Genomic DNA, 23,667 nt, shown 5'->3' on the forward strand with positions numbered 1-23,667 from the left:
GAAGAAGCTACAGTCGCCCAAAGGCGAAGTGCCTGGGTTTCTTGAAGTGCTCTACAGTCTTATCCAAAGCCAACCCTCTCACCAAAGCTCTGCCCCTCAATACTGCCTAGAGCGGCTTTCTTCTAGGGAAATCAGCTCTGGCATTAACCTGGTACATCTCACGACGTCACTGTTATCCGTGAGTGTGTGCAGAAGGTTGGGTTAGGCCACAGTAGCTGGATTCTGCTGTTCCCAGCCCACTTGTTCCCTAGACCCCCTCCTCACTCAACCTCCACCACTTGAGCAGAGTGAAGGTCCCCTGGAGGCTTGTTGAACCAGTTGCCTGTCCTTTTCCGAACGTGCTAGCCCTGGAGATGGGGCAGAAGGCGTACCTGATAGCGTTCCTACTGTAGTGGGTTCCCAGGCACCCATGGAGAGCTGCCGAGTTGTTCTTGCCGGTTCTAGGGCTCAGTAGGCTTCTGGGGGAACCAACTCTGACCTCGGTGGGATACAACTGGCCACCTTGCTTTAGAGTTTATCCCAAAGGTCTCGTTTTTTATGGGAAGGACTCCAACCAGTGTGAGGATCAGGAAAACAGGCCTGAAAATCCTCCACCCCAGACTGTAGCAAAGACCATCTCCGCTGGGGAGACCAAAGAGAAACCGGCTTCCAAAGGAGTGCTGGGCAGGAGCCTGTGTTCCTCATTACTGGGAACTGGGGAGGAAACTTCTAGGAGGCAGCAGCCTGGCCATAGCCCTTCATCCCAGGGAGCATACAGGTGAGGTGGATATTGCCACCTGTCTGTATCCCAGGTCACAGCTATGTCAAGTCCTATGCCCATCCCTGTGAAGACAGGAGACAGAACAGAATATTGTCCTGCAGGATGTTCAATTCCCATAGTCAACCTCCAGCTTAGCACAGCCAGGCTAGGTGAAGGGGATAAAAGATGGGACCCCACTGTCGAGACAAGGATATCAGATGAGCAAGGGAAGGGGTCCTGGACTCTGTGCCCCACACTACCCCTCTATAGGGGCTAGGAACTGGAGTGGAGCAGCTGACCTCCCTCCCAGGATCTGGAGTTGCGCCCACTATTGAAGTCTTGCGTCAGGTTTTACCAACCAACCTGTTGGAACAAACACAGTCTGGTTGCCATGGTGATGGTAATGGCTTTAGGGTAAAAGGATGAGCTAGAGGCTGCTGTAAACAGGAAGTGGGAGGGGGAGCCCCACTGCAGGGGCTCCAGCCTCTGAGACTCTAGGCTGAGTCTTTGACAGGTGAAACTGAGTTCCAAACATGGAAAGAGGCTTTGAGTCACATAGCAACAGACTGAGTCCCAAACCTATCCTCAAGAGTCCAGTTTTTCCTGGGTTCTTCCCTCCACAGACCTTTAGTGTGTGAGTGTGTGTGTGAGAAGGAGGGTTTTGAATGGATGACAACCCATTGGTGACTCAGGCTGTCATCTATCTTGACTCATTCTAAGGCTGTCACCGGTCGGAGCTGCAGGGTCACCTGTGCACAGTTCTCCTTTGTTCAGAGCCTTGGTTGCCCTCATCTGTGATAGGGGTTGCAACTGACCCTAGAGACTGCTGGTTCCTGGGCTAGGCCTGAACCTGGAACCATGCACCTCCTACTGCAGGGAAAGGCAGACCACCCAGTGAGGGCTCATAGGGTCAGAGACCAGGGGCTTTGGGGCTATCTATGGCCAAGCACCCCCAGGCCTGTGAGAATCTATCCACTTGCTGAAAAGAAGTGGCTTCAGGGGTATGTGTGGCTCAGGAGAGCCTTCTGCCTGAAAAGCTGGTCCTTGAACTGCAGTTCACACTAAGTATTTTTTACTTTCTTGCATCCAATATCCATGTACCTAGAACCAACCAGTCCAGGTCTGGGTATTACCACACATGATGTTTTGTTTTTTTTTTTAATTTAATTTATTTTTTATTTTTTAAGTCTGTTTTTGTTTTTGTTTTGTTTTAAACCAAAAACCAAAAACCAACCATGTTCTCATGTAGCTCAGATTGACATCAAACTTCAACCAACTTGTTATTCGGCTGTGGTTAAGTTTGATTTTCTGATCTTTCTGCCTCTCCCTCTTAAGTGCTGGCATGTGCCCCCATTCCCAGTTTTATGCAGGGTTGGGGTCTGAATGCAGGGCTTTGTGCACCCTGGGCAAGCACTCTACCAATAGCTCTATCATTAGACAAAGATCGACTGATCTGTCAGTCTTTTTGGTTTCTTTTTGTGTAGGGCACTACTGAGGAACTAGCCTAGGGTACGAGGCATGCTAAGCCAGCATGGTGCCCACCAAGGACTATCCCCAGCTTCATGTACTGTTTTTTTGTTTTTGTGGGGCCTGGCAGGAGGGGAGGCAAAAGAAGCAGGTCCTGGACAGGGTGCAGCCAAGGGCAACACAAAGGCTTTTGGGTGGGTCTGAGTCCCTCTCTGGTGAGGAACACAAGCTCTCGGCATCTGTCCTGTGTCACCATCAGTGCCAGTGAGGAAGCATTTTCCATAAGGGCACATTGCTGTGGTCAAAGGCTGAGTGGAGATAAAGGACAAGGCTACTATTAGGAGACAGCTGGACGTGCAAGGTGCACCTGGCTCCTATGTGCCTGTCATTCTCTGCAGAACCTGGGGCTTGGAGGCATCCTCTTTCTCTCATCTCTGGGCCCAGAACCTTCCAGAGACAGGAACCCCTGGAAGGGTGAGAACTTTTCTTTTAAGGGGGTGTCCTGAGATGAGGACACAGATGATCTGGCCTGGGCAGGCAGGGGCCAGATGGACAAGCCCAGAGCTTGTTTCCTTACATTTTTGTTGCCCCTTTTCTCCTCCAAGAATGCAGGTATGGCCTCCAGACCAGGCCAGGGACACATGATGGCCCCAAGTCAGACCCCCACAGCAGGCCCAATGACTCCTCAGAGGCACTAACAATTACTGGAAGCTTCTAAGAGTCTCAAGAGCTACCAAATACCCCCATCCCCAACTCAGTGTCAGGGTCAGCTGGACAGGTGCCCAGACACAATGTTTCTTGATTCCTCCCTTCTGGAATTGGTTCACATCTGTTCCTGTAGGTACAAGTTAGTGCTGGGCCCCGACAACCTCAAGAGGGTATAGCAGATTCAGATGTCGTTGGGCACTTTGCTGGATTACCTGTGTCCTTGGGCTTCCTCTTTGGTCTATGGGTCCAGGAAGGCCAGGGGGGCCAGTAAGCTCTGTTGGGGGCAGCAGAGGCTAGGCTTTCTAGCTGACCAAGTCCCAGTGGGGCTTGATAGATGTGAGGTTGTGCTGACTAGTTTTATGTCACTTTGACACATGCTGAAGTCATCTGAGGGGAGGGAACCCCATTTAAGAAAATGCCTCCAAGACCTGGTGGCAGTGGCCCATCCTCTAATTCCAGCACTCAGGAGCCAGAGGCAGGGGATCTCTGTGAGTCTGAGGACAGCCTGGTCTACAGAGTGAGTTCCAGGACAGCCAGGGCTACACAGTGAAACCCTGTCTTGAAACTGTTCCCTCCCCACCAAAAAAAAAAAAAAAAAAAAAAAAAAAGAACATGCCTCCCTCCCTAAGATTGGGCTTCAGGCAAACCTGTAGGGCATTTTCTTAATCAGGGATTGATGGGGGAGGGCCCAGTGCATTGTGGATGGTGCCCTCCCTGGGCAGGTGATCCTGAGTTCTATAAAGAAAGCAGGCTGAAGCCAGGCAGTGGCGGTACATGCTTTTAATCCCAGTGCTTGGGAGGCAGAGGCAGGAGGATATCTGTGAGTTCAAGGCTAGCTTGGTCTACAGAGCGAGATCCAGGACAGGCACCAAAACTACACGGAGAAACCAACCCTGTATTGGGAAAAAAAAAAGAAGAAGACTGATAAATTCTATAAGCAGCAGCCATGGGGAGCAAGCCAGGAAGCAGCACTCTCCATGGCCTCTGCATCAGCTCCTGCCTCCAGGTGTCAGCCCTGCTTGAGCTCCTGTCCTGGCTTCCTTGGATGATGAGCAGTGCTGTGGAAGCGTAAGCCAGATAACCCTTTCCTCCCCAACCTGCCTGGTGTTTTGTCAAAGCAACAGAAACCCCAAGACAGAGATGTGGACACTGTGGACAGAACACAAGGCCTGAGCTCCTGGGAGCCGACAAAAATCAGCTTGGGAACCCAACGGGCAGGGCCAGTCCTGGACACTAGCATTCCTGGAACTCCGTCAGACTTTACAGATTTTAAAACTGCGAGTCTGTGTGGGTGCTTGTGAAGGCCAAAAGAGGGCATTATTGGCTCCTCTGGAGACTGAGTTACAGTCAGTTATTGAACAGTCGGACGTGGGCGCTGGGGACCAAACTCCACTCCTCTGCCAGAGCTCTTAATCACTGAGCTGTCTCTGTCGCCATAACAAACTACACCAGGATGAGACGTTTCTATGGTTTTTTTCTTTCCCCCTTTGGTTTTTCGAGACAGGGTTTCTCTGTGTAGCTTTGCGCCTTTCCTGGAACTCACTTGGTAGCTCAGGCTGGTCTGGAACTCAGAGATCTACCTGGCTCTGCCTCCTGAGTGCTGGGATTAAAGGCGTGTGCCACCACTGCCTGGCGCTTCTGTGGTCTTGACCTTAAGTTTCCTCATCTGTAAAATGGGCAGCCAATACTTTCAGAATTCACGTCTTTCATGTGTAAATTATTAAAGACCAGAGTGACTCGAATGCATGAAGTCATGCCCTGTCTGTTCCCCACCCCCCACCCCCAACCATGAAGGACGATTGGTTTACATTTCTATTCAGCTCAGTAGCAGATCAACAGGGACTTCGACTGGGTGGCCCTCAGGACAATGAAACTAGGCAATGGGCTCCTGAGGGGAGTTTGGAAGTTCCCATCTGATGAGAAACAGGCTGACAAGTTGAGTGGCTTGTACTGACAGAAGCAGAGTGACCAGGAACCCTGGCTGAATGCTGGCTGTCACCTCAGTTTCCCTGTCTAGTGGGGACACTACTATGACTCGTTTCATGGGGCTGCTATGAGGAGTCAATGAGTTGATCCACACAGAGCTCTCATTTCTGGCTCAAAGTTATTATCTAAGGCCCTAAGCCTCAAACATCTATTGTTAATTTGAATAATTTCTGAAATCATGGTGAGCCCAGGAGAAAACATTTGTTTTCACAAGTTCATCAGAGGCCATATCTCTCCAGCCACAGCCCCCACCTCCACCAGACTCCTCAAGGAGCACTTTTAGTAAAACTCCCCTCATCAGGAAGACCCACCCAGGTACCAGGCCTGACTTTTGCAGGCCTGGGATGCTGGTGAGAGGTGGGCACTAAGGGTATGATAACAGGTACAGATGGCTAGTGGGTATGAGAGAACCCCAGGACTAGCAGACAGTAAACGGCAGAGAACAGGAAGCCAAGGACTGCAGCTTGTGGAAATGTTTTAATTAGAGGATTTGTAGATACAGTGGTTCATCTGTGGCCCACAATCCCTTACCAATGAGACCTCATCATGCTGGGAACCCTCCTCCCACCATCTGAACACAGGATGGTCACAGACCAAGTTCTCATGTTACAAGATTCACATCTCTGGTAAGCCAAGGACCATGGTACAAAAGGAACATTTCATAGCTGGAGTCACTACAGTTTGCTAGAAACATCAGTTACTTTAGAATACTTTTAACTATAAAATATATTGAATTTCCATATATTAACCATATACATGTGTACCTATTACTAAATGTAGTCAGTTGTTACAAAATAAGACATTCTGAGAGCAGGCTACACACACACACCAGCCTGAACTCTCCGTGCCACTGCCTGCAACTGTCCATCCAACTCAGCTCCGGACTGCGTGCAGTGAAACATACCCACGAAGCACTGGTACCCAGTCCACACAGGTGCCACCGGCTGTGTGAACACAAATCCCCCCAATTTCAGAATGAAGACTCCTGCTGCAGACCTGGGCATGGGCCCAGCCCTCCCTTGCTTGGTCCCTGAACTTGAGCCACTGGTGACTGGTTCCCATGCCACGGGTCTTCCAGGGGGTCTCAGGAACAAGTCTGATGGAGCCCATGATCGCTGACTCTGTCCACTGCACCTCCCTGTGCACTGTGAGCCCAAGATCACAGACCCAGCCCGGCCCAGGCATGGCTACAGCCTGCTGTTAGATAGCAGCTCCACCCCAGACCAGGTCCAGCAGATTATGTGGACAGTGGTACCCAAGGTCATCCTGGGCTGAGGCCATGCCCATGCTGGTCCTTTGGGTTGTAGGGTGGGATTGAATGCAGGCCAGGAGGTGCAGGAGCTGTGTGCTCAGGTGCTCTAGACAAGGACCTGCTGTTTGCCAGGGCCGGTGGCAGGGCCGCCTCCTCCAGGGTGCAAGGGCAGGGCATCAAAAGGCCTGAAGCCAGCTATCAGGGCCCACAGGCAGGCAGGGAGATCAATGCAGGCCACTGTGTCCTTGGCCCTCACTTGGTCTGGATCAGCCAGTCTTTCACCCTGCTGGGTTTATGAAGGCCGATGCAGATTCCGACTTCTTGAGGGTCTCATGCTGCCTGGTACCTTAAGGTGCAAAGACCCAGGTGGGGAGAACAGGACACACCTCTGTACATAGTCCTATTTACAAAGAACCAGATGAAGATGGAGCTGCATGGGGCCTGGGCACAACTCTAGCAGAAGCTGTGAGAACTCCTAGGTGCTGGTCCTGGGGCTCAGCCTTGGTGCCTGGCAAGGGCTGCAGCCATATAAGGAGGCCAGACATACTGAAGTACCTCCTCATACTTTAATGATGATAATGCAACAAAAACCTTTATATAAACAGTTTATTTACTCTAAACAGCAACACAGACAAAACGCCATATAAACACAAAGGAAGTGGTGCAGAATGGAGACGCTGGCCAACTTTGGATCTGAGGCTCATAAGCAACAGCCCAGGTTTCTGAGGAGGACGAGGGTGGGGAGGGAGGGACAGTGTGGTTCTGTCATACAGCCAGCTGGAGGCCAGAGCTCTGAACAGTGGGAAGCATGCCTGCATCCGAGCGCAAAGAAACTAGCTCCTAGGGGCTTACCAAGTACAAAAGTTTATCATTTTACAGCAGTTGAAATACTGACATCAATATTAAAATAAAAGCAAGTTTTACATAACAATCAAAAATACAAAAGACTGAAGGAAGAGACCCTGTATGAAAAACTGGGGCAATTCAGCGAATTGAGACTGTATATGCCAGTGGCGGAAATGGAAAATGGCGCCCGCTCAACCCTCCCAGGCGACTAGTAACTGTACGGCGACTTAGATCTGCAAAAGGTTGTAAACAAGTTCTTGCCAAGCCAATCCCTTCCTCGTCATGGAGCACAGGGCCGCTGCTTAGGAGGGGGCAAACTTCTTCGCTTGTGCTCGGACCCTTTTCTCATATTCCACTCTGTTTTGGCTGAGGAGGTCAAGAGAGAAAAGACAGTTAGGCAGGGTGGTCACATGACCTGCTCAGGGGCAGGGAGGCAAGGTGGCTGTCCCCAGCAGCCACCGGGACAGGGGGGGGAACAGAACATAGACTAGCACAGGGAAGACAGAGTGGTCTCGGCTTTCTGCACCGTCACTACCCGTGCTGTCTACCCTCGGGGAGTCAGGGTCTTGTCTGTCACCCAGGCTGGAGTGCATTGGCACTCCCAGCACACTCCCACTACTGACTAGTAAGTGCAGTCTGCTGGCTCCACTACTAGGAAACCAGATCAATGGTGAACTCACCACATCACAGCCTAGATAGAAATCTTCTACAGTGACCTTCTCACCTCAGTCTCTCAGTACAGCTGGGAAACCAAGTGTGTCTCTCCACCTAACAAGTTTAGCAAGACTGGTCTTAATCAGCTGTAATAAGCAAGTATGAGCCAGTACTATCAACTAGACTAGGTTTTGCTCAGTTCTGTAACAGGTAAGAGCGTCTGTGGACTTCCAATATGGAAGGCATGAGGCCACTGTTGACTTCACACCTAGGCTGGCCTGCACTATGTATGGGAACAGAAAATTGACATAGAACATGACATTTACAGGCTGTGCTTTTCTTAGGGCAGCAGTCCTTAGGGAGTGGGGGGTCTCACTGTACAGCCTGAACTGCAATATATCAGTGAACTTGCCAAGTGTCTCTAGAGCAAGCCCGAGCCCAAGCTGCCTGGCCTCAGACTTCAGACACTCCCAAACCGGAGAGACAGGGTAGCCAAGGTGCAAATGACAGGTTCTTGCACCAGGGTCACCCCAGAAAGGCCCAGTACCAGAACCCTAGCAGGGAGGACATAACATGTAGAAAGCACATGCTAGTCCTGGAGGGGCTGATAAGGACAGCAGCCCAGCCCTCACCCAGTGTACTCCTGTTTACTCAACAATGACACTAACCAATGACAGCAAGGCACTAGCCACTCAGGAAAGAGGGACACGAAGCTCCTACATACATAGTGAAAACAAGCAAGCCAGTGACAGAGATCTGGATGATGCAGCAGAGAGACCCCACCACTGAGAACTGCAGGAAGGGCTGGAGGAACAGAGCCCATGTTACCTAGGCGGGAACCAAACCCTCAGGCCAGCTGTGAACAGAGCTAGGTCCAAGGCAAAGTGTGGTGCTAAGCACCGGCACAGTGACAGGCTCCAAGGGTCTGGCAGGAGCATACCTGCTTCATGAGCTGCACAGTCCCTGTGCCAGGAGGCACACAAGCCAGTAATAGTATCCCACAAGGATCAGGCCTGGAGGCCTGAAGAGCCTGTGTGATCAGTGCACAGCAGGCAATGCACTGAATGTAAGACACAACCTCAAGGTTCTACTGACAACTCTAGACAGGCCTGCCTTGGCCACTAGAGGGCAGGACACAAGCTCCAAGGTTGGACACGTGCCCAACTTTCCCCTGGCCTCTTCCCTGAAGATACAGGGCATACCCATTCCTTCCTCTTCCTGCATAGCTCTTGGGAAGAACAGACCCAGTGGAATGATGGACCTCATCAGGGCCATAGGCTAAAACAGAGGTGCCTAGGACTCTGCTCCAAGGACCCTTGCTCTATTCCCATTGGGGTGAGTAGAGGGTGAGGCCTGAGACACAGGGAGGCAGCAGGTTCAAGGTCCTTGTAATGGGACCAATCTGGATTCCCAGCCAGAATAACTCCAGTGCTTGCCTAGACCAGCAGATCCTTGTAGACAGCGAGAATGGAGCATACACGGCATGTTTAGTTTGGCTATCAGTTCTTGGTCTGGTGCCATCCTAATTCAGAGGCAGACAATTCTTTTGTGCCTCCCTGGAAGTCACCAGACTCCCAACCTAGCTTCTTATGGCCCCATACATTAGCCCAGAAGATGGGGGTGGGGGTCCAGGGCACCCAAAACATGGGACCTCTATTTTGAGGGTTTTCCTTGCCTAACAGCACTGGTTCAACTGTCATTCAAATTCTAACTGATCCTTCCTCAGCAGATGCAAGGAGCCAAGAGCAGGGTACTACCAAGAAGGCCGTTGCTATCACGCAGCAGACGACAACTCTTTACACACCTACCACAGATCACTAAATGGTCCACCAGCGCCCCATCACCTGTTCCGTATCTGCCATCTTATCTTATATCATGCTCTGGTCCCTGTTCTTGCTCAGGGTAAGCTCCTGTACTGAGCTCTGTTGCTGATGGTTCTGGCCACACCCCATGGTCACCCAGTGCAGTGCTGCCTCCCTGAGGAAGAGTGTCAACCCCCAGAGCTGTTCCTATCTGACAGGCAGCCAGTCTGCACTGCAGGGAAGGCAGGTTAGCCAGTGGGCAGTTGCTACTAACCAGTAAATTGTGTAGGCCTCTGCTTGAGCTGGGTCTTGAATATTTGGTTCGTTTAGAAGTTCTTGGATTCCTAATAAGATCTGTGGGAGAAACAAAAACAAACAGCTAACGCTGATGGGACCTGGAGGGTCTGAAAAGCTGCTTTGGCCACTGTGAACAGGACAAACACACGGCAGTGTGGCCAGCTGGCCACTCCATACCTGTTTGATCGTGATAGCTGGCCTCCAGTCCTTGTCTTCCTCCAGGATGGACAGGCACACTGTGCCAGAAGGATACACGTTTGGGTGAAACAGTGGCGGCTCAAATTTACCTGGAGGACAGGAAGGAAAGGAATACTTCTGGAGGCAGACGCTGCACCCCCAGCCCATGCTGCCCTTGCCTGCCTTCTCGACACTGAGCACCTTTCAAAGAAACTCAAACTCAGTAGCAGAGGGGCCACAAAGACAAAGATGAGAACACACCTCTTCCTCCTGAACTACACCAGACAACTCTGCCTTGAGAACTAGAGCATCCAGAAGAGACTATGGCCAGGAGCTGAGGCAGTTGAGCCTATGGCCTTCTACCACGACCTAGTCAGTTTTAAGGCTGGAAGAGCAGGCCAGAATAAACATCCCAAAGACCTTCCCAGTATAGACCACTTCACAAGACAGGCTTCAAGTACACCACGCTTCTTTACACAGAAACGTCTGCATGGTAAGCCTCACTCACGCAGGCATGCAGGCAGGCACTGCTTCGCAGCTGATACTCAAAAGGACTTGCCTCACTTTGACCTAGGCAAACTTCTGGTTCTCAAAAATGTATACCCAAAAAATTACAAGTCCAAAGGCAGCCTGGCTTTTCAGCACATGAAGGGGTCTGGGGATGGAGCTCTGTGGCAAGACACAGAGTATGTGTGTACATAAGGCTTTGGACTGCTAACAAATGGGCTGGGCAGCTGTGGTGGCACACACCTACACCAGCTACTATGTAGGGCAGGCAGAAGATTATGAGTCAAAGGCCAGTCTAGACGTCTTAGTGAAATCTGTTTTAAAAAAAAAAAAAAAAATAGCGGTAGGCTGTGCTGCCAGAGGATCTGGGTTCAATTCCCAGGACTCCTATGGAGACTCACAACTGTTACCTTCTTTGGGGAAGTTTTTTTTTCTTCTTTGACACAAGGTTTCTGTGTAGCCTTGACTGTCTTGGAATTCACTCTGTAGACCAGGCTGGTCTCAAACTCAGAGATCTGCCCGTCTCTGCCTTCCCACGAGCTGGGATTAAAGATGTACGTCACCATCACCAGCCAGTTTAGTTAAACTCTAATTGTCCATGAGCTTTAAATAACAACAAATGGGGAGGCAGAGCCAGACAGATCTCTGAGTTCGAGGCCGGCCTGGTCTATACTAGGCACCAAAACTAAACAGAGAAACCCTGTCTCGAAAAACTAAAAAGCTCACAGAAAACTCCTAACTCTTCTGCACAAGGTCTGTCCAGAAGGGCTGTGGTTTACAGTGTGTGCTTTGTGGTTGTGTTTCTGCAAAGTTGTGAGAAAGGACTGGAGTGTGACTTGTGCCACAGGTCCACCGACATGCAAATGGAGAGGGCAGTGGGTGCCAAGGTCCTCCACTAATCCCATCAGGCTCTCCAGCTCAACTGCTTCACAACTGGGCCTGGGCCTCCAGGGTCTTGGTTCCCGTCTCCACAGAGACCCCTGGCAGCTGCCTTAATTATCATTACTTTAAACAGAGGAGGATGTGGTGGTGCACACTTTTAATCCCAGCACTCAGGAGGCAGAGGCTGGATCTCTGAGTTTGAGGCCAGCCTGGTTTACAGATGGAGTTCCATGACAGCCAGGACTACATAGAAAAACCCTGTTTCAATGCCCCGCCCCACAAGAGATAATTTTTTTTTTAATGCAGGAGGGTATTTTATCTGCATGTATGTTTGTAACCAGGTGTGTGCAAAGCCCATGGAAGTCAGGAGGGTGTCAAATCCCCTGGGACAAGAGTTATAGCCAGTTGTGAACGACCATGGAACGCTAAAATCCAACCCTGGTCCTCTAGAAGAGCAGCTCATGTTCTAACCCACAGAGCCAATAGCAGTTCCTGGCAGCTGCTTTAAAGGCATGTCTTGATCTTGTGTCCCTTACTGTCTGCTCAACACAATCCCTTCTCCAGCAGGCATCTCTCTCAATTCAGGGCTCATCCTTATCTCCTTTTAATTGCACTTTTCAGAAATCCGAGTTTAATCTCCTATGACAACCATGTTTCCCTCTTCTAATGATGACCTGCATTCGATTCTCAGCTACTAGGCCCTTCTGCTTTCAGCCTCACTCCAGTAGAACTACTTTGAGGGGCATGGATCAAACATTAAGGAATCCACCATTTTGCTGTCTGGGGGATTTACAAGCCACATCCTTGCTTCCCTTTACTCTCGGTATTTCCCATGCTGCTACTAATGCACACCTGCACCAGCTGACTTCTGGTTATCACCAATGAGGCTTCCATGGCATTCCTGCCTTGCCTTTGGGAACATGCTAGCATTTCTACTGCTCAGATCTAGAGTACTGGCAGGCCAGCTTTAGTGGTCACGGCAGAGATCTTTCAGAGAAACAGCCAACCATTACACTCTGCAGCAAGTGCCCGAGAGCTCCCAGTGCCCAGCTATTGGCTACATCTGTCTTCCTCTTTTATGAGGGGTTTACTCTACTCCATGGCTACTTAACTCCTTGGTAACCTAGAAGAGCTGGAGACCTGTGAGGTGTTCTCTGTTCCCTGCATCTCTCTCACTAGCTACTGTCTAAGACTGTCTTAACTCCAGGGCCACAGATAGCCAATCCCTGTGGCCAGCACCTCTTAAACTTCCTTGGTGGAGAAGACCTTCCACCCCAAGATCATGGAAAACCTCTGGAGCCTTCTCCAAAGTTGTCTTATTCCCCATTCACTTGGTTGAGCTGAACCTACAGGCTGTGGCAAAGGGGACCCCCATCTTCTAAGCAACCCCTGGTAGTTTCATCACATACCCAGTGGGTAGGTGTGGCTTTTCTGGACTATCTACTCTGCTTCACGGTATGCTTGCCCCGTCTTTGCTAACCATGTCTTGGTAACTGGTGATCTACCCTGATAAGAGGTCCGGACGGACGATCTCTTTACACTGAGTCTCCAGGACCCTGCCCTTTGTATCTCCACACATACACTCTGGAGCCTGCCTGACTGAATGGGACAACCCTGTGGCATGTGCAGACCAGCTAGAAGGATGGTCATCTTCCTATATAATTGTTGTGGGTATCCTGGGCTTCTCAGAAACGTTCATGGTTTCCAGCATCTAAGATCTCTCTCTCAGGGTATTTGGTGCCATTGTGAATGGCTTAGTTTTTTTTTTTTTTTGTTTTGTTTTGTTTGTTTATTCAGAGCTGAGGACCAAACCCAGGGCCTTGCACTTGCTAGGCAAGCACTGTACCACTGAGCTAAATCCCCAACCCCAAATAGCTTAGTTTTTAAACTTCCATGAGCTACAATCAATCCATTTCTTCATTCACTTCTTCCTTGTAAGAAGTTGCATCTTGGTTTTCCTTGTCTAAGTGTATGTATTTGCTTAGGATTCTAGTACCACATGAAAGTAACGAGACAAGCAATGGCGTCTGTCTTCATCTTAGACACCTGTCCCCTAAATAAAACAGCCGGGCGGTGGTGGTGGTGCACACCTTTGATCCCAGCACTCAGGAGGCAGAGCCAGGTAGATCTCTGTGAGTTGGAGGCCAGCCTGGGCTACAGCATGTTCTAGGACAGCCAGGGCTACTCAGAGAAACCCTGTCTTGATCCCACCCCCACAAAAGCCCACTAATAACAGCACAGCAGAAAACACTGAGACACAAGGTGATCACCAATAAGCTATGTTTAAGTATTCCTGGTGGGGTTACTGCAATGGGCGACATTTGTTTACAAACCAACTGCTCAGACCTGGTCTTACCCTGGGCAGAATTGCCTCCCAAAGCAAGTTCTGCTGACCTCTCTAACCTTTTGGACACAGTCCAGCCTGCTCTTTTGACCTAAAGACCTGAAGGCTCATCACTTAGGCTGCACACAGTCTCTCACTGGGATACTCGACATAAATGGGAACAAAGAGAATGCAGTAGACTGAAATGAGGAGAGTCTTCTCTCCTTTGGTGCTTTGAATTGAACTCAGGACCTGATATATACTAACCACTCACCCAACCTAGGTGAGCTTCTAGATTCCTGCTCTCTTACTCCCCAGTGGCACCTGCGGGTATCAAAGTGCCCAGGAGCTTAAGCTTGGAACTCACAATTTTCCCTCTGACACACGCACCTTTATCCTGGGACTTGTGACTCAAAGCAACTCACCAAAACTGCCTTTATCCCAGCACTGACATTGCTGGGCAGAGCACCCACAGACATGGCTCCCAAAGGCAGGCTCTGGGAAGGGGACTGCAAGCTCTCTGCAGAACTTACATTTTGGTGGTGAGGACGGATAGTCATCTTTGAAAAGCATCCGCAGTTTGAACAAGCCTCCTTCCCATGGAGTCTGTGGGAAAGGAACTAAGGTTAGATGTGTGGCTCACTTGCCAAGGTAAGCCCAGGAGAAGGTTCCCCAAACCTAGGTCCTTAGGGCCTGTTCTCTAATTATCCCCACACCATCACTTTACCTCTGGGACAGAAGACATCCACTGTGCCTACAGGGAGCTAGACAAGGGCCTTCTTCAGAGAGGATGGAGGCAGAAGCTGGCTTGAACACAAGGAGGGGGCCTACCAGATGCTGGAGGTTTTAGGACCCAGTTCTTGGGTGGCTGAGAACACCAAAGGGCTCAGCAAATAAAGCTGGGCCCAGTCTTACTTAGTCAAGTCAGCACCTTGGATCCTATCCTGGGAGGGACAGTTTTCCTACCCCATCTCACGTGATGGAAGCCTCACCCCACACTCTGCAACAGAGCCTTGTAAAGACAAACCCATGAACCCAACCTGCATTTCTGCTCAGGCACTAAGCCGAACCCGGAGTCCCTAGTTGAAGTAACAGGAGACTCTCCCTCTCATATGCTTTACATGTTCTGGGCAAGGACAGACAATTGGCAATATTGGGCCAATGTGCAGCAAGATACACAGCCTGTGCTCTCTAGGGGAACCTTGCCATTGGGGACCACCACTTTGTAGCCAGCAACCTTCACCAGGGCTGTTCACCAATCCAATGACTTGCCAGGGTCCAAGCCTCCCTACTACCACAACCCACTCCTTGGCTTGGTGAGGGCTGTGATGTGGTAGGCTAGCCTTGGTCAGATGTCATAGATATGTGAACCCAAGTCCCTTCCGGTAGTTCTGCTCCCTCAAATCTCTTGTGAAAAAGTTAGGTACAAAGCCAGTGGCAGCCCTTACCCCCTTCTTTCCAGGGATAGCGCACTCCCAATTCATCAGGTTCATCGTGCCATCAGGGTTCTTTGTTGGGACAGCCACAAAGCCCTGAGAAAGAACAGTCACAAAACAAACCAGCTCAGAGAACAAGCCTGGATCTCACCCAGTGGCTACAGGCTGAGCAGCAGGGAACACAATCCAACAGAAGGCCCCTCCTTGTGGCACAGAAACAGAATGCTCCTTACAAAAGGGTGGTCCTTCCTCCAAGCTTTCCTTTCCTGGGCAAGTCGGCTGAGGGCAATCCCCGACATATTCAAAGTCCCTGGAACAGATAGCACAGAGGGAGGGTTAAGTGAAAGGCACATATACATATCTCTGCGCCACCTCCCCACCCCCCATCCTGGCCAAAGGGCTGTTTCCAAGAAGCAGGTGAATAAGGTTGAAGGTGGGCAAGCTGCTTTGCAGCAAGTGCTGCCATTATACCCCTCAATAAGAGCCCCCTAGAACACCTCCAGGTAGGCAGGTGGGGCAGTGAGGAGAGCCTGTACAAAGGCTGTCCCCCACTCTACAGTCAAACTATCAGATAGCAGACACTGGAAGTACTCACCCGAGGCTAGGATATGGCTCAGTGGCTCACCTCAGCACCACACCCCTGACCCTCCCCAAAAGGTAGAGTGCTAGCCTGGGAGTGGAAGGAGGGCAAGGACAAGGTACTACCCTTGCTCTAGGACCACAGCTCAGAATCAGGCTCAACAGCAGGGCAATCACCACGCCAGAAACCACTGGTGAGAAAAATCTGACCCACAGGGCAGAGCGCAGGGTGAACTGCCATAGGCAGACTACTCCAAGAGGCTAGACTAACCTCTCTGCTTCCTGCTACACTATAATGGCCCACAGGCTTGTCAGCTCAATCCAGAGATCTGCCCTGGAGAGAAGGAGGGCAAGCCTCATCAGGGTTAACAGCATTTGCCAGGGCCCATCTCAGCACACCTGGACAAGACCCTTAGGTTCCACCCAGCACTGGTAAAGGACCGTCCCCATAGCCTGCCATCACTTTGACCGTGGCTCCGACCTGGCTGCCACTTGCTTACCCTTCTTCTTTTCTTTTTAGTATCACATGAGACAGCACCCAGAGACTCCCAAACCTACTGAGCACTGGGATCTAGAGGTATGTGGATCACAGGGAAGCCAACCCCTTGAGCAAGGATCTAGCAGGTCAAAGGGTATCTTTCTGAAGTTGTTTACACTGAGCTGCTTCTCAGGACAAAAGTGCCATATCTGACCCCAACACTTCAGGTTTCCATCATTCTCATGTGGGGCTCCACTGGGCTTATGGGCAAAATCTCCCAGCAGGACCAGCACCAGCTCAGCCTGTTTTCAGCTCAAAGTGGTCTCTGACCACTGGGCTGTCCTGTAGAACCTTCACTCCGAGGCAGAGCCTTCAATTACCTTAGGACAAGAGCAAGATTCTTGCTAGGACAGGTTTCTGCTACAGCCTCTCAGAGATCTCAAGCAGACCCCCCAAAGTTCCTGCTACTTACTCATACTTAGTTCAGGCTGCCGTTCTTACCTGCAAAGTCACAACCCCCCTAGGAATCAGCCTGCATTCTGGACCCAGCCAGGGCCTCCACAGCTCATTTACCTGCTCAGAGGCCATGATCCCCAATGCTACAGGTGGTCTGATTAGATATGCACCTCTACCTGTGAGTTGTTCTCTGACATCTCCTAAACAGACACACTGGGTCAAAGCAATCCGGGAGAACCCTCACTGAGGTTCTAGGTGGCTTGTTTTTGAGGTAAGAATCTCACACTGTAGCCCAGGCTAGCCTGAAACTAACAACAATCCTCTTTAGTATTGGGATTATAGGCATGAGCCACCACATCTGGCTTCCAGACAGCATCTCACCATGTGTCCATGGTTAACCCAGGAACACAGGTGTAGACCAGGCTGGCCTTAACAAATACACTGGCCTGAATGTTGACATTAAAGGTATGCACTGCCACACCTGGCCCTAGGTTGCTCTTGATGGATGACTTTACTAAATACACAAGTAGAAAAGGGGTGGGACTGCCATTGGGGTGGTATATCACCTAGGAGGCCAGGTTGCAGGAACCTGGGTGAGGTCACCATAAAACAAACACAGCCAATTGGTGGCGACACACAGCTTTAATCCTAGCACTTGGGAGGTAGAGGCAGACAGATCTCCAGGTTTGAGGCCAGCATGATCTACAGAGTGAGCTCCAGGACAGGGCCACAAAGAGAAACCCTGTTTCAAAACCAATCAACCAACCAACCAAAACAAAACCCTAAACACCACGTATCGGTATTTTTAATACCCTATACACTCTTCTCAAAACCAACACGAAGAAAAGAAATTCTTTAAGAAGCACCAGCCACCGGGACAAGCCTGTGACAGACAGCCCCTAAGTGCCAGAAACTCCAGTCCCTGAGCCCAAAATGTATATATTAAAGACTCGTCTCTTTACCTGACCTCAAGTCAAAAAAAATAAAGGCTCAAGCTCAAACCCAAACTTTCCTTCCCCACTACAGGTGTAGAGCCTCTCCCAAAACAAGCATGGCCATTAAGGTTCTACACCAAACCCCCAAGACTTGAATAGTCTTAGAAAACATAGATCCAGGTGCACTCATCTAAGAGGGAAAGACAGGTTGCTGCCCACAGGGACTCACTAGTGAGAAGAGGTGCCACAATACCCAGGTGATACTGGCACAAGAAACACGGCAGGGGAGGGCTAGCTCTGAGGGGTTTGGATAGAAGGGCACAGGGGTGGATGGGGAACAGACCCGAGGATGTCAATGGCTGGAGCAGAGCTTGGAAGCCTAGGGCTTCACTTCCAATATGTCCCACTTTTCAACTAGTTCTTCTCAATGGACAGGCCTAATTGCATCCCTGGGCTCCTGGGAAATGCCCTCCTCAGGCTTAGGGGCACAAGCACTCTAGCTTCCCCAACTGAGGGCAGGCTGTAAAGGAGCTGCCATCCCTGCTCAGCCAATCAGATGGCAGAAGATCCCAAGCAAGTCTGGGCAGGACTTCCAAACAGGTTCCTGAACCCCTGGCCAGTGCTATGGAGAAAGGAGCCTGGGATATTGTGCTGGACAAAGCTGTTGGGACAGCCATAGCTGACCTCAGAAGAAAGGGGCCAGCTCAGAGAACTCTGTGCTGGCATCCAACTGTGATTATCCTAAGTGTGCACACGGTGACTCATGATTGTACACTCATTATTAAGGAGGTTGAATCAAAGGGACCACCAAGAGTTCAAGGTCAACCTGGCTACAAGAGTTGTTGCCTCCAAAGGATTGAGAGGGGGAAGTGAGAGAGAGATGACTCTACAATAGCTCTTAAGGCCTTCTGTCCCACGGTCAAGGAAAGGAGCCCTAGGGATGCACCTGCAATGATCTAGGCAGAAACCCGGTCCTCAAGACAGTAAGTGCCACTAATCCCACTGGCACTCCAAAAGCCTTTAAACACAACTTGCCTTCCCAAGTTAACAGCCACTTCACGAGCAGGAAAGTTTTGTGATGCAAAGACAAAATAACCCCCAACCACCAGAGACAGGCAGGGAATACAAGGCTAGGTCGTCTTACCACACCAGGGTTCCGGCATGCGCTATCTGTCTGGCGACATCACATATTTCAGAGCTACTTACCGGTCAGAGAGCGTGTGCAAGGTGGCTTATCTCCACCCACCTCGACTTACTCATACGCAACACGGGTGCCAGGTACTACGGCTGGCGCGGATAAGGCTAAGTGGCCTCTTCCACCAGAATGCACACTGCAGGCCCTAAGAAGCCTTCACTAAGGATACCAGGCTTTCTTAAGTTTCCAGAAGCAGAAAAAGCTAGACGAGGGCAGGACTGCAATCACCCACAGCCTAAACACCTTTAGAAAATCGGAACAAATTCCCCTCCGATGCCCGTTTTCTGTTGCGGAGGCAGGTAACTCTCCCACTAAAGCAACAGTTCCTTAAGAATAAAGGGCACTGGGGCAGAGAATGTACAGAAGACACCCACAAAACCCAAAGGACAAGCCCAGCGTCTGGGCAACCGACGAAGTGAGCAAGCCTCCTGCTGTGACTCCGGTGCTTACAGGCCGCGACACGGCCCAGTGCCCACGGCCTTCCTGCACTCCCGCTCGCCCAACCACTGCCCCAGCACCGCCCAGAACGTGTCTGGTGGCTACTGGAAAGCTCAGACTGTCTGTTGTGGGGTCGGAGGAACTCAGTCCGCCAGGAGTAGGGGGTTAGTAGACCGTGTTCCCACCCCTGCACTCGCCCGGGGCACAGCGGCTGGGCCCCAGGGCTTCGAGGGCCGAGGCTTGGAGGCGGGAGGAGGCCCCGACCAAGAGGAGGCCGTGGCGGCTCAGTTCGGCGCCTCCCGGAAGCCTACAGGAAACGGCGACAACGCGGGGCGAGGATCGGAGTGCGCGCGCGGGCCGGTGGCGGCTCACCTGGGCGACCGCGGCCCGGACCGTCGCGGCGGTAGAGGCGGCGGCGCTCCTTTGTCTCGGGACTTCCCTCCGCGCCCGCCGCGCGCAGCCCGGAGCGCAGGACCCCAGCGGGCGGGGCGGGGCGGGGCGGGGCCTGAGCTGGGCTGCCCGCCGCACGCCTGCTCCGCGTACCGTCGCTCCTGTCCCGTGTCCTACGCCGTCTATGCAAGCACGCGCTTCCCGCCGCCCACACTCGGCTGCCGAGCTCCCGTTGTCCACGGCCGCCTACAGAGCCCGGGCCCGGGGCGCCTGTCCAGGCAGGCGGCTCCCTGAACGGCCGCACTCTTAAAGGGGCCGCGTCCTAGGCTCGAGGGAGCGTCTGCAAACTCCTCTTCGGGATAAGCGCGTCCACTCGAGGACACGCCGGCGAGCCGTGTGGAGAAAAGGAAGCTGAGATTCCCAAGGGTTGTCCGGATGCTCAGAGAGCACCTTCCCGGGCACAGACCCTGGAGGTATCCTTGGGCTTAAGGCCCCGGTGCTGGGAGCAAAGATTACTGAGGCCTAAGCATCCTAGGAATCGTCGCAGGACGGTACCGATCCCCGGAGCATTAGCGCGCTGTGAAACTCCCTGCAATTGGCAGGCTCCGGGACCTGGGCGGGGCGTATCTCGAATCTACCCAATGAACTGGCCTCATACAAAGGGTCAAACGCATGCAAAACCGACGGGAAAAGAAATGTGGATGCTCCCTAACTTACTGGCTGGCCCTTGTTGGGGGAGGGGAACGGGTCTGAACCATGGGGGAGGGGCAGCAGCCGGGAAATCACCCCCACTCCCCCAATCCCTGCCACGACCCCGCAGCCGACACCTCAGTTCTACCTGAAAGCCCTGCGCAGCTTGTGTTGGCCCTGCTGGACACGTTCTTGTCGCGCTGTGGCCTGGTCCAGTTTCCTCAGCCAGTTCTCAGCAACCCAGCTCCCCGCCCGGATGCCTCCTCTCCGACGGGACGGGTACTTAGAACCGTCGGCTGGCCCCCTGCTGGCCACCCTGGCGCCTGCTCCACCTTTTGGCACGTGCCGAGACCTTCCGGGGCCTGTGGATCTTTGGACTGCGTCCCAAGGTCCTGGGGACTCCAGGAGTGACCAGCCTTTATCTGTTCATCTGTTGGTCTATCCATCCATCTGCTCACCACTCTGCCCCTCCTTCTTCGCTTGCCTTCTGAGGCAGTTGGGTGCTCCAGAACAGGGCTCACAGTCCCATGTCCCTTTCCCATAACTGCCCAGTGTTCCTTGGAGTCCAGCCTGTAAATTACTCCTGATGTTTTGGAAGAAGAATAAGATCACAATGAGCACCAGAGCCTGAGAGAGCTCATTAAGGTCTGCTTAAGATACAATCCCCTGCCACCCAGCTGTAGTGGTTGGTGACCCCAGCAGGTCTGTCCCCCACTACAGAAGGCATCTATTTTTGATCTGTCCTAGCCTGCACAGCAGCTTCCAAGACTGATGGCTCCTGGTCCCTCTGTTGACCCGGGACACCCCTGGCCTGTGGGTCAGGAAACAAAGTCATCAGCAGATTGTCTGGAGGTTCTGAGTGGCCCAGTAATTCTTAAATTTTTATATTATTATTATTATTATTATTATTATTATTATTATTATTATTATTATTATTATTTGGAGCTGAGGACCGAATCCAGGGCCTTGTGCTTGCTAGGCAAGTGCTCTACCACTGAGCTAAATCCCCAACTCAAAAATTTTTATGTTTTTTTAGCTTAGGATCTCTGTATTAGCTTAGGGTCTCATGTATTAGTCCTGGCTAGCCTCCAACTCAAGGATGACCTTGAACTCTTGTTCCATGTGATTCTACCCCCCAATTGTTGTACAAGTGACAGTACATCTGCTTTGGAATCTACATTTTTAGCCAGCACCACAATTGAGCCTGATCTGGACTCATGGCTATTGGGCTTTCTGCAGGAACAGAGGCCAACTTCACCGGGGCAGAGGGAAGGGCTTGTACTAGTCAGGAATGATGGTGGAGGCTGGGTTGGGATGGGTAGGAGACTACATCAGCCTAGTACCTTTTTATTTGTCAGCACATGCGTTCTCCGTGGACAGGGGTCTTGACCAAGTCCCTGGGTATAAAAAAAACCGAGACTGAAATGGGGTAAGAGGTTTGTGGAAAATCAGTAAATCCCAGTGAAGGGTTCTGACTGTTGTGAGCGCCCATCCTTTGCCCTTATAAGAATCAGTAGGTGGAGCTCTGATGTGGGAGCAGGGCGCCATGTTCCCTGAGTGCTCTCTCCCTGTCTGCTGGGCCCAGCTCTGCATACACTGTTGTGAACAGGGGTTTGGTTTCAATGAAGGATTTACAAGCAAAAGCATGAATTTGGATTCCTACCTCATTCCACATATGAAAACGAGTTTGTCCAACATGGGTTGGAGACTTAGAGCTAATGCGATCAAACTCTTGAAAGAAACAAAGTTTGACAATAATTTTTGAAAATTTGGCAATAATTTTTTTGGTGGATGTGATACAACAAAACAAAACAAAACCCTCACAGACAACAAAAGCAAACTTAGGTAAGTTGTACTTTATCTGAACTTATGTATCAAGCCCTGAGAGATGGCACGGCAGTAAAGAACTATTGTTGCTCTTGCAGAGGACCCAGATTCAGTTCCCAGCACCCACATGATGGCCACATCCCATTGAACTCTAACTCCATCTAGATCCAGGGAATCTGACACCCTCTTCTGATCCCAGTCATGGAGTCAGTCAGTGCACATACATACATTCTGGCAGTATACTCACACACATAATTTTTTTTTTTTTTAAAGTGTGCATTTAAGATTATCAGTTGAGGGCTGTAGAGATGGCTCAGTGGTTAAGAGCACCAACTGCTCTTCCAAAGGTCCAGAGGTCCTGAGTTTAATTCCTAGCAACCACATGGTGGCTTACAACCACTTGTAATAAGATCTGGTGCCCTCTTCTGGCCTGCAGGGACACCTGCAGGCTGAATACTGTATACATAATAAATAAATAAATCTTTAAAAAAGATTATCAGTTGAGTCATAGGCTGGCCACAGAGTAGTAGAAAGTTTTGCTGACATGCTTTTATCTGTTGAGGGCAAATATCCAGAATGTATGGAAATCTACAACTGGACAGGAACACCTTTTCTAGCCCAGGTCTGGATGCCTTCTGCTTCCCCTCACATTGAAGGTGAGACCCAGAGGGTCTTCCGACCTAACCAGACTGAGAGTCAGGAGATGCAGAAGTAGGCATCTCCTTCCTTTCTGTAGTGGCCAGTCTTGGTTGTCACCTTCATCTAGAATTAATTACCTTTGAGGGATTTTTCTTGTTTGGATTATTTGAGCTGGGAAAACTAAATTACTGTCTTTTTTGTTTGTTTGTTTGTTTGTTTGTTTGTTTTTTGTTTTCCAAGACAGTGTTTCTCTGTGTAGTTTTGGTGCCTGAATCTTGCTCTGTAGACTAGGCTGGCCTTGAACTCACAGAGATCTGCCTGGCTCTGCCTTCTGAGTGCTGGGATTAAAGGCGTGCACCACCACCACCACCACCACCACCCAGCCAAGTTATTCCCCTATTGATGTGATGAAACACCATAACCAAGGGCTGAAGAGATAGCTCAGCAGGTAAAAGCACTGGGTGCTTTTCCAGATGTCCTGAGTTCAATTCCCAGCAACCACATGGTGGCTCACAACCAACTGTAATGAGATTTGATGTCCTCTTTTGACATAAGGCATATATGCGGACAGACCACTCATATATAAAATATATAAATAAATAAAATAGCAAGATTATGACCAAGGCAACTTATAAAAGGAAGCATTTGGTTGGGGAGTTGTGTACAGTTTTAGAAGGCTAGTCCATGATGGTCATGGTGGGCAGCATGGAGGCAGGCAGGCAGGCAGACATGGCACTGGAGCAGTAACTGAGAGTTTACAACCTGATCCACAGGCATCAAGCAGAGAGAGAGAGAGAGACTTGGCTTGGCATTGGCTTTTGAAAACTCAAAGCCCACCTCCAATGAATGACACACTTCCAACAAGACCACACCTCCTAGCCCTTGCCAAACCATTCCACTAACTGGGAACCAGACATTCAAATATATGCCCTTATTGGGGCCATTGTCATTCAAACTGCCATAA

The 23,667-nt window shown here is 50.8% G+C and overlaps 1 protein-coding gene across 2 annotated transcripts; it reads right to left on the reverse strand.

The window, feature by feature from the left end:
- Nucleotides 1-5,358: 5,358 nt before the first annotated feature.
- On the reverse strand, nt 5,359-20,663 carry Ube2i (ubiquitin conjugating enzyme E2 I). Of its 2 annotated transcripts, none has more exons than XM_036196229.1 (7): nt 20,386-20,663; nt 15,310-15,386; nt 15,089-15,172; nt 14,174-14,246; nt 9,929-10,038; nt 9,729-9,808; nt 5,359-7,364 (listed from the first exon to the last, which is right to left on the reverse strand). In XM_036196229.1, exons 2-7 carry the CDS (start codon nt 15,373-15,375, stop codon nt 7,301-7,303), a joined length of 477 nt encoding a protein of 158 aa, XP_036052122.1. In that variant the 5' UTR covers nt 15,376-15,386; nt 20,386-20,663; the 3' UTR covers nt 5,359-7,300. The 2 variants fall into 2 exon arrangements, with proteins under 2 accessions (XP_036052122.1, XP_036052123.1); XM_036196230.1 differs by lacking the exon at nt 20,386-20,663 and adding an exon at nt 19,530-19,829.
- Between the last annotated feature and the right edge of the window lie 3,004 nt (nt 20,664-23,667).

The sequence above is a fragment of the Onychomys torridus genome, chromosome 8, assembly GCF_903995425.1.
Source record: "Onychomys torridus chromosome 8, mOncTor1.1, whole genome shotgun sequence".
NCBI lineage: Eukaryota > Metazoa > Chordata > Mammalia > Rodentia > Cricetidae > Onychomys > Onychomys torridus.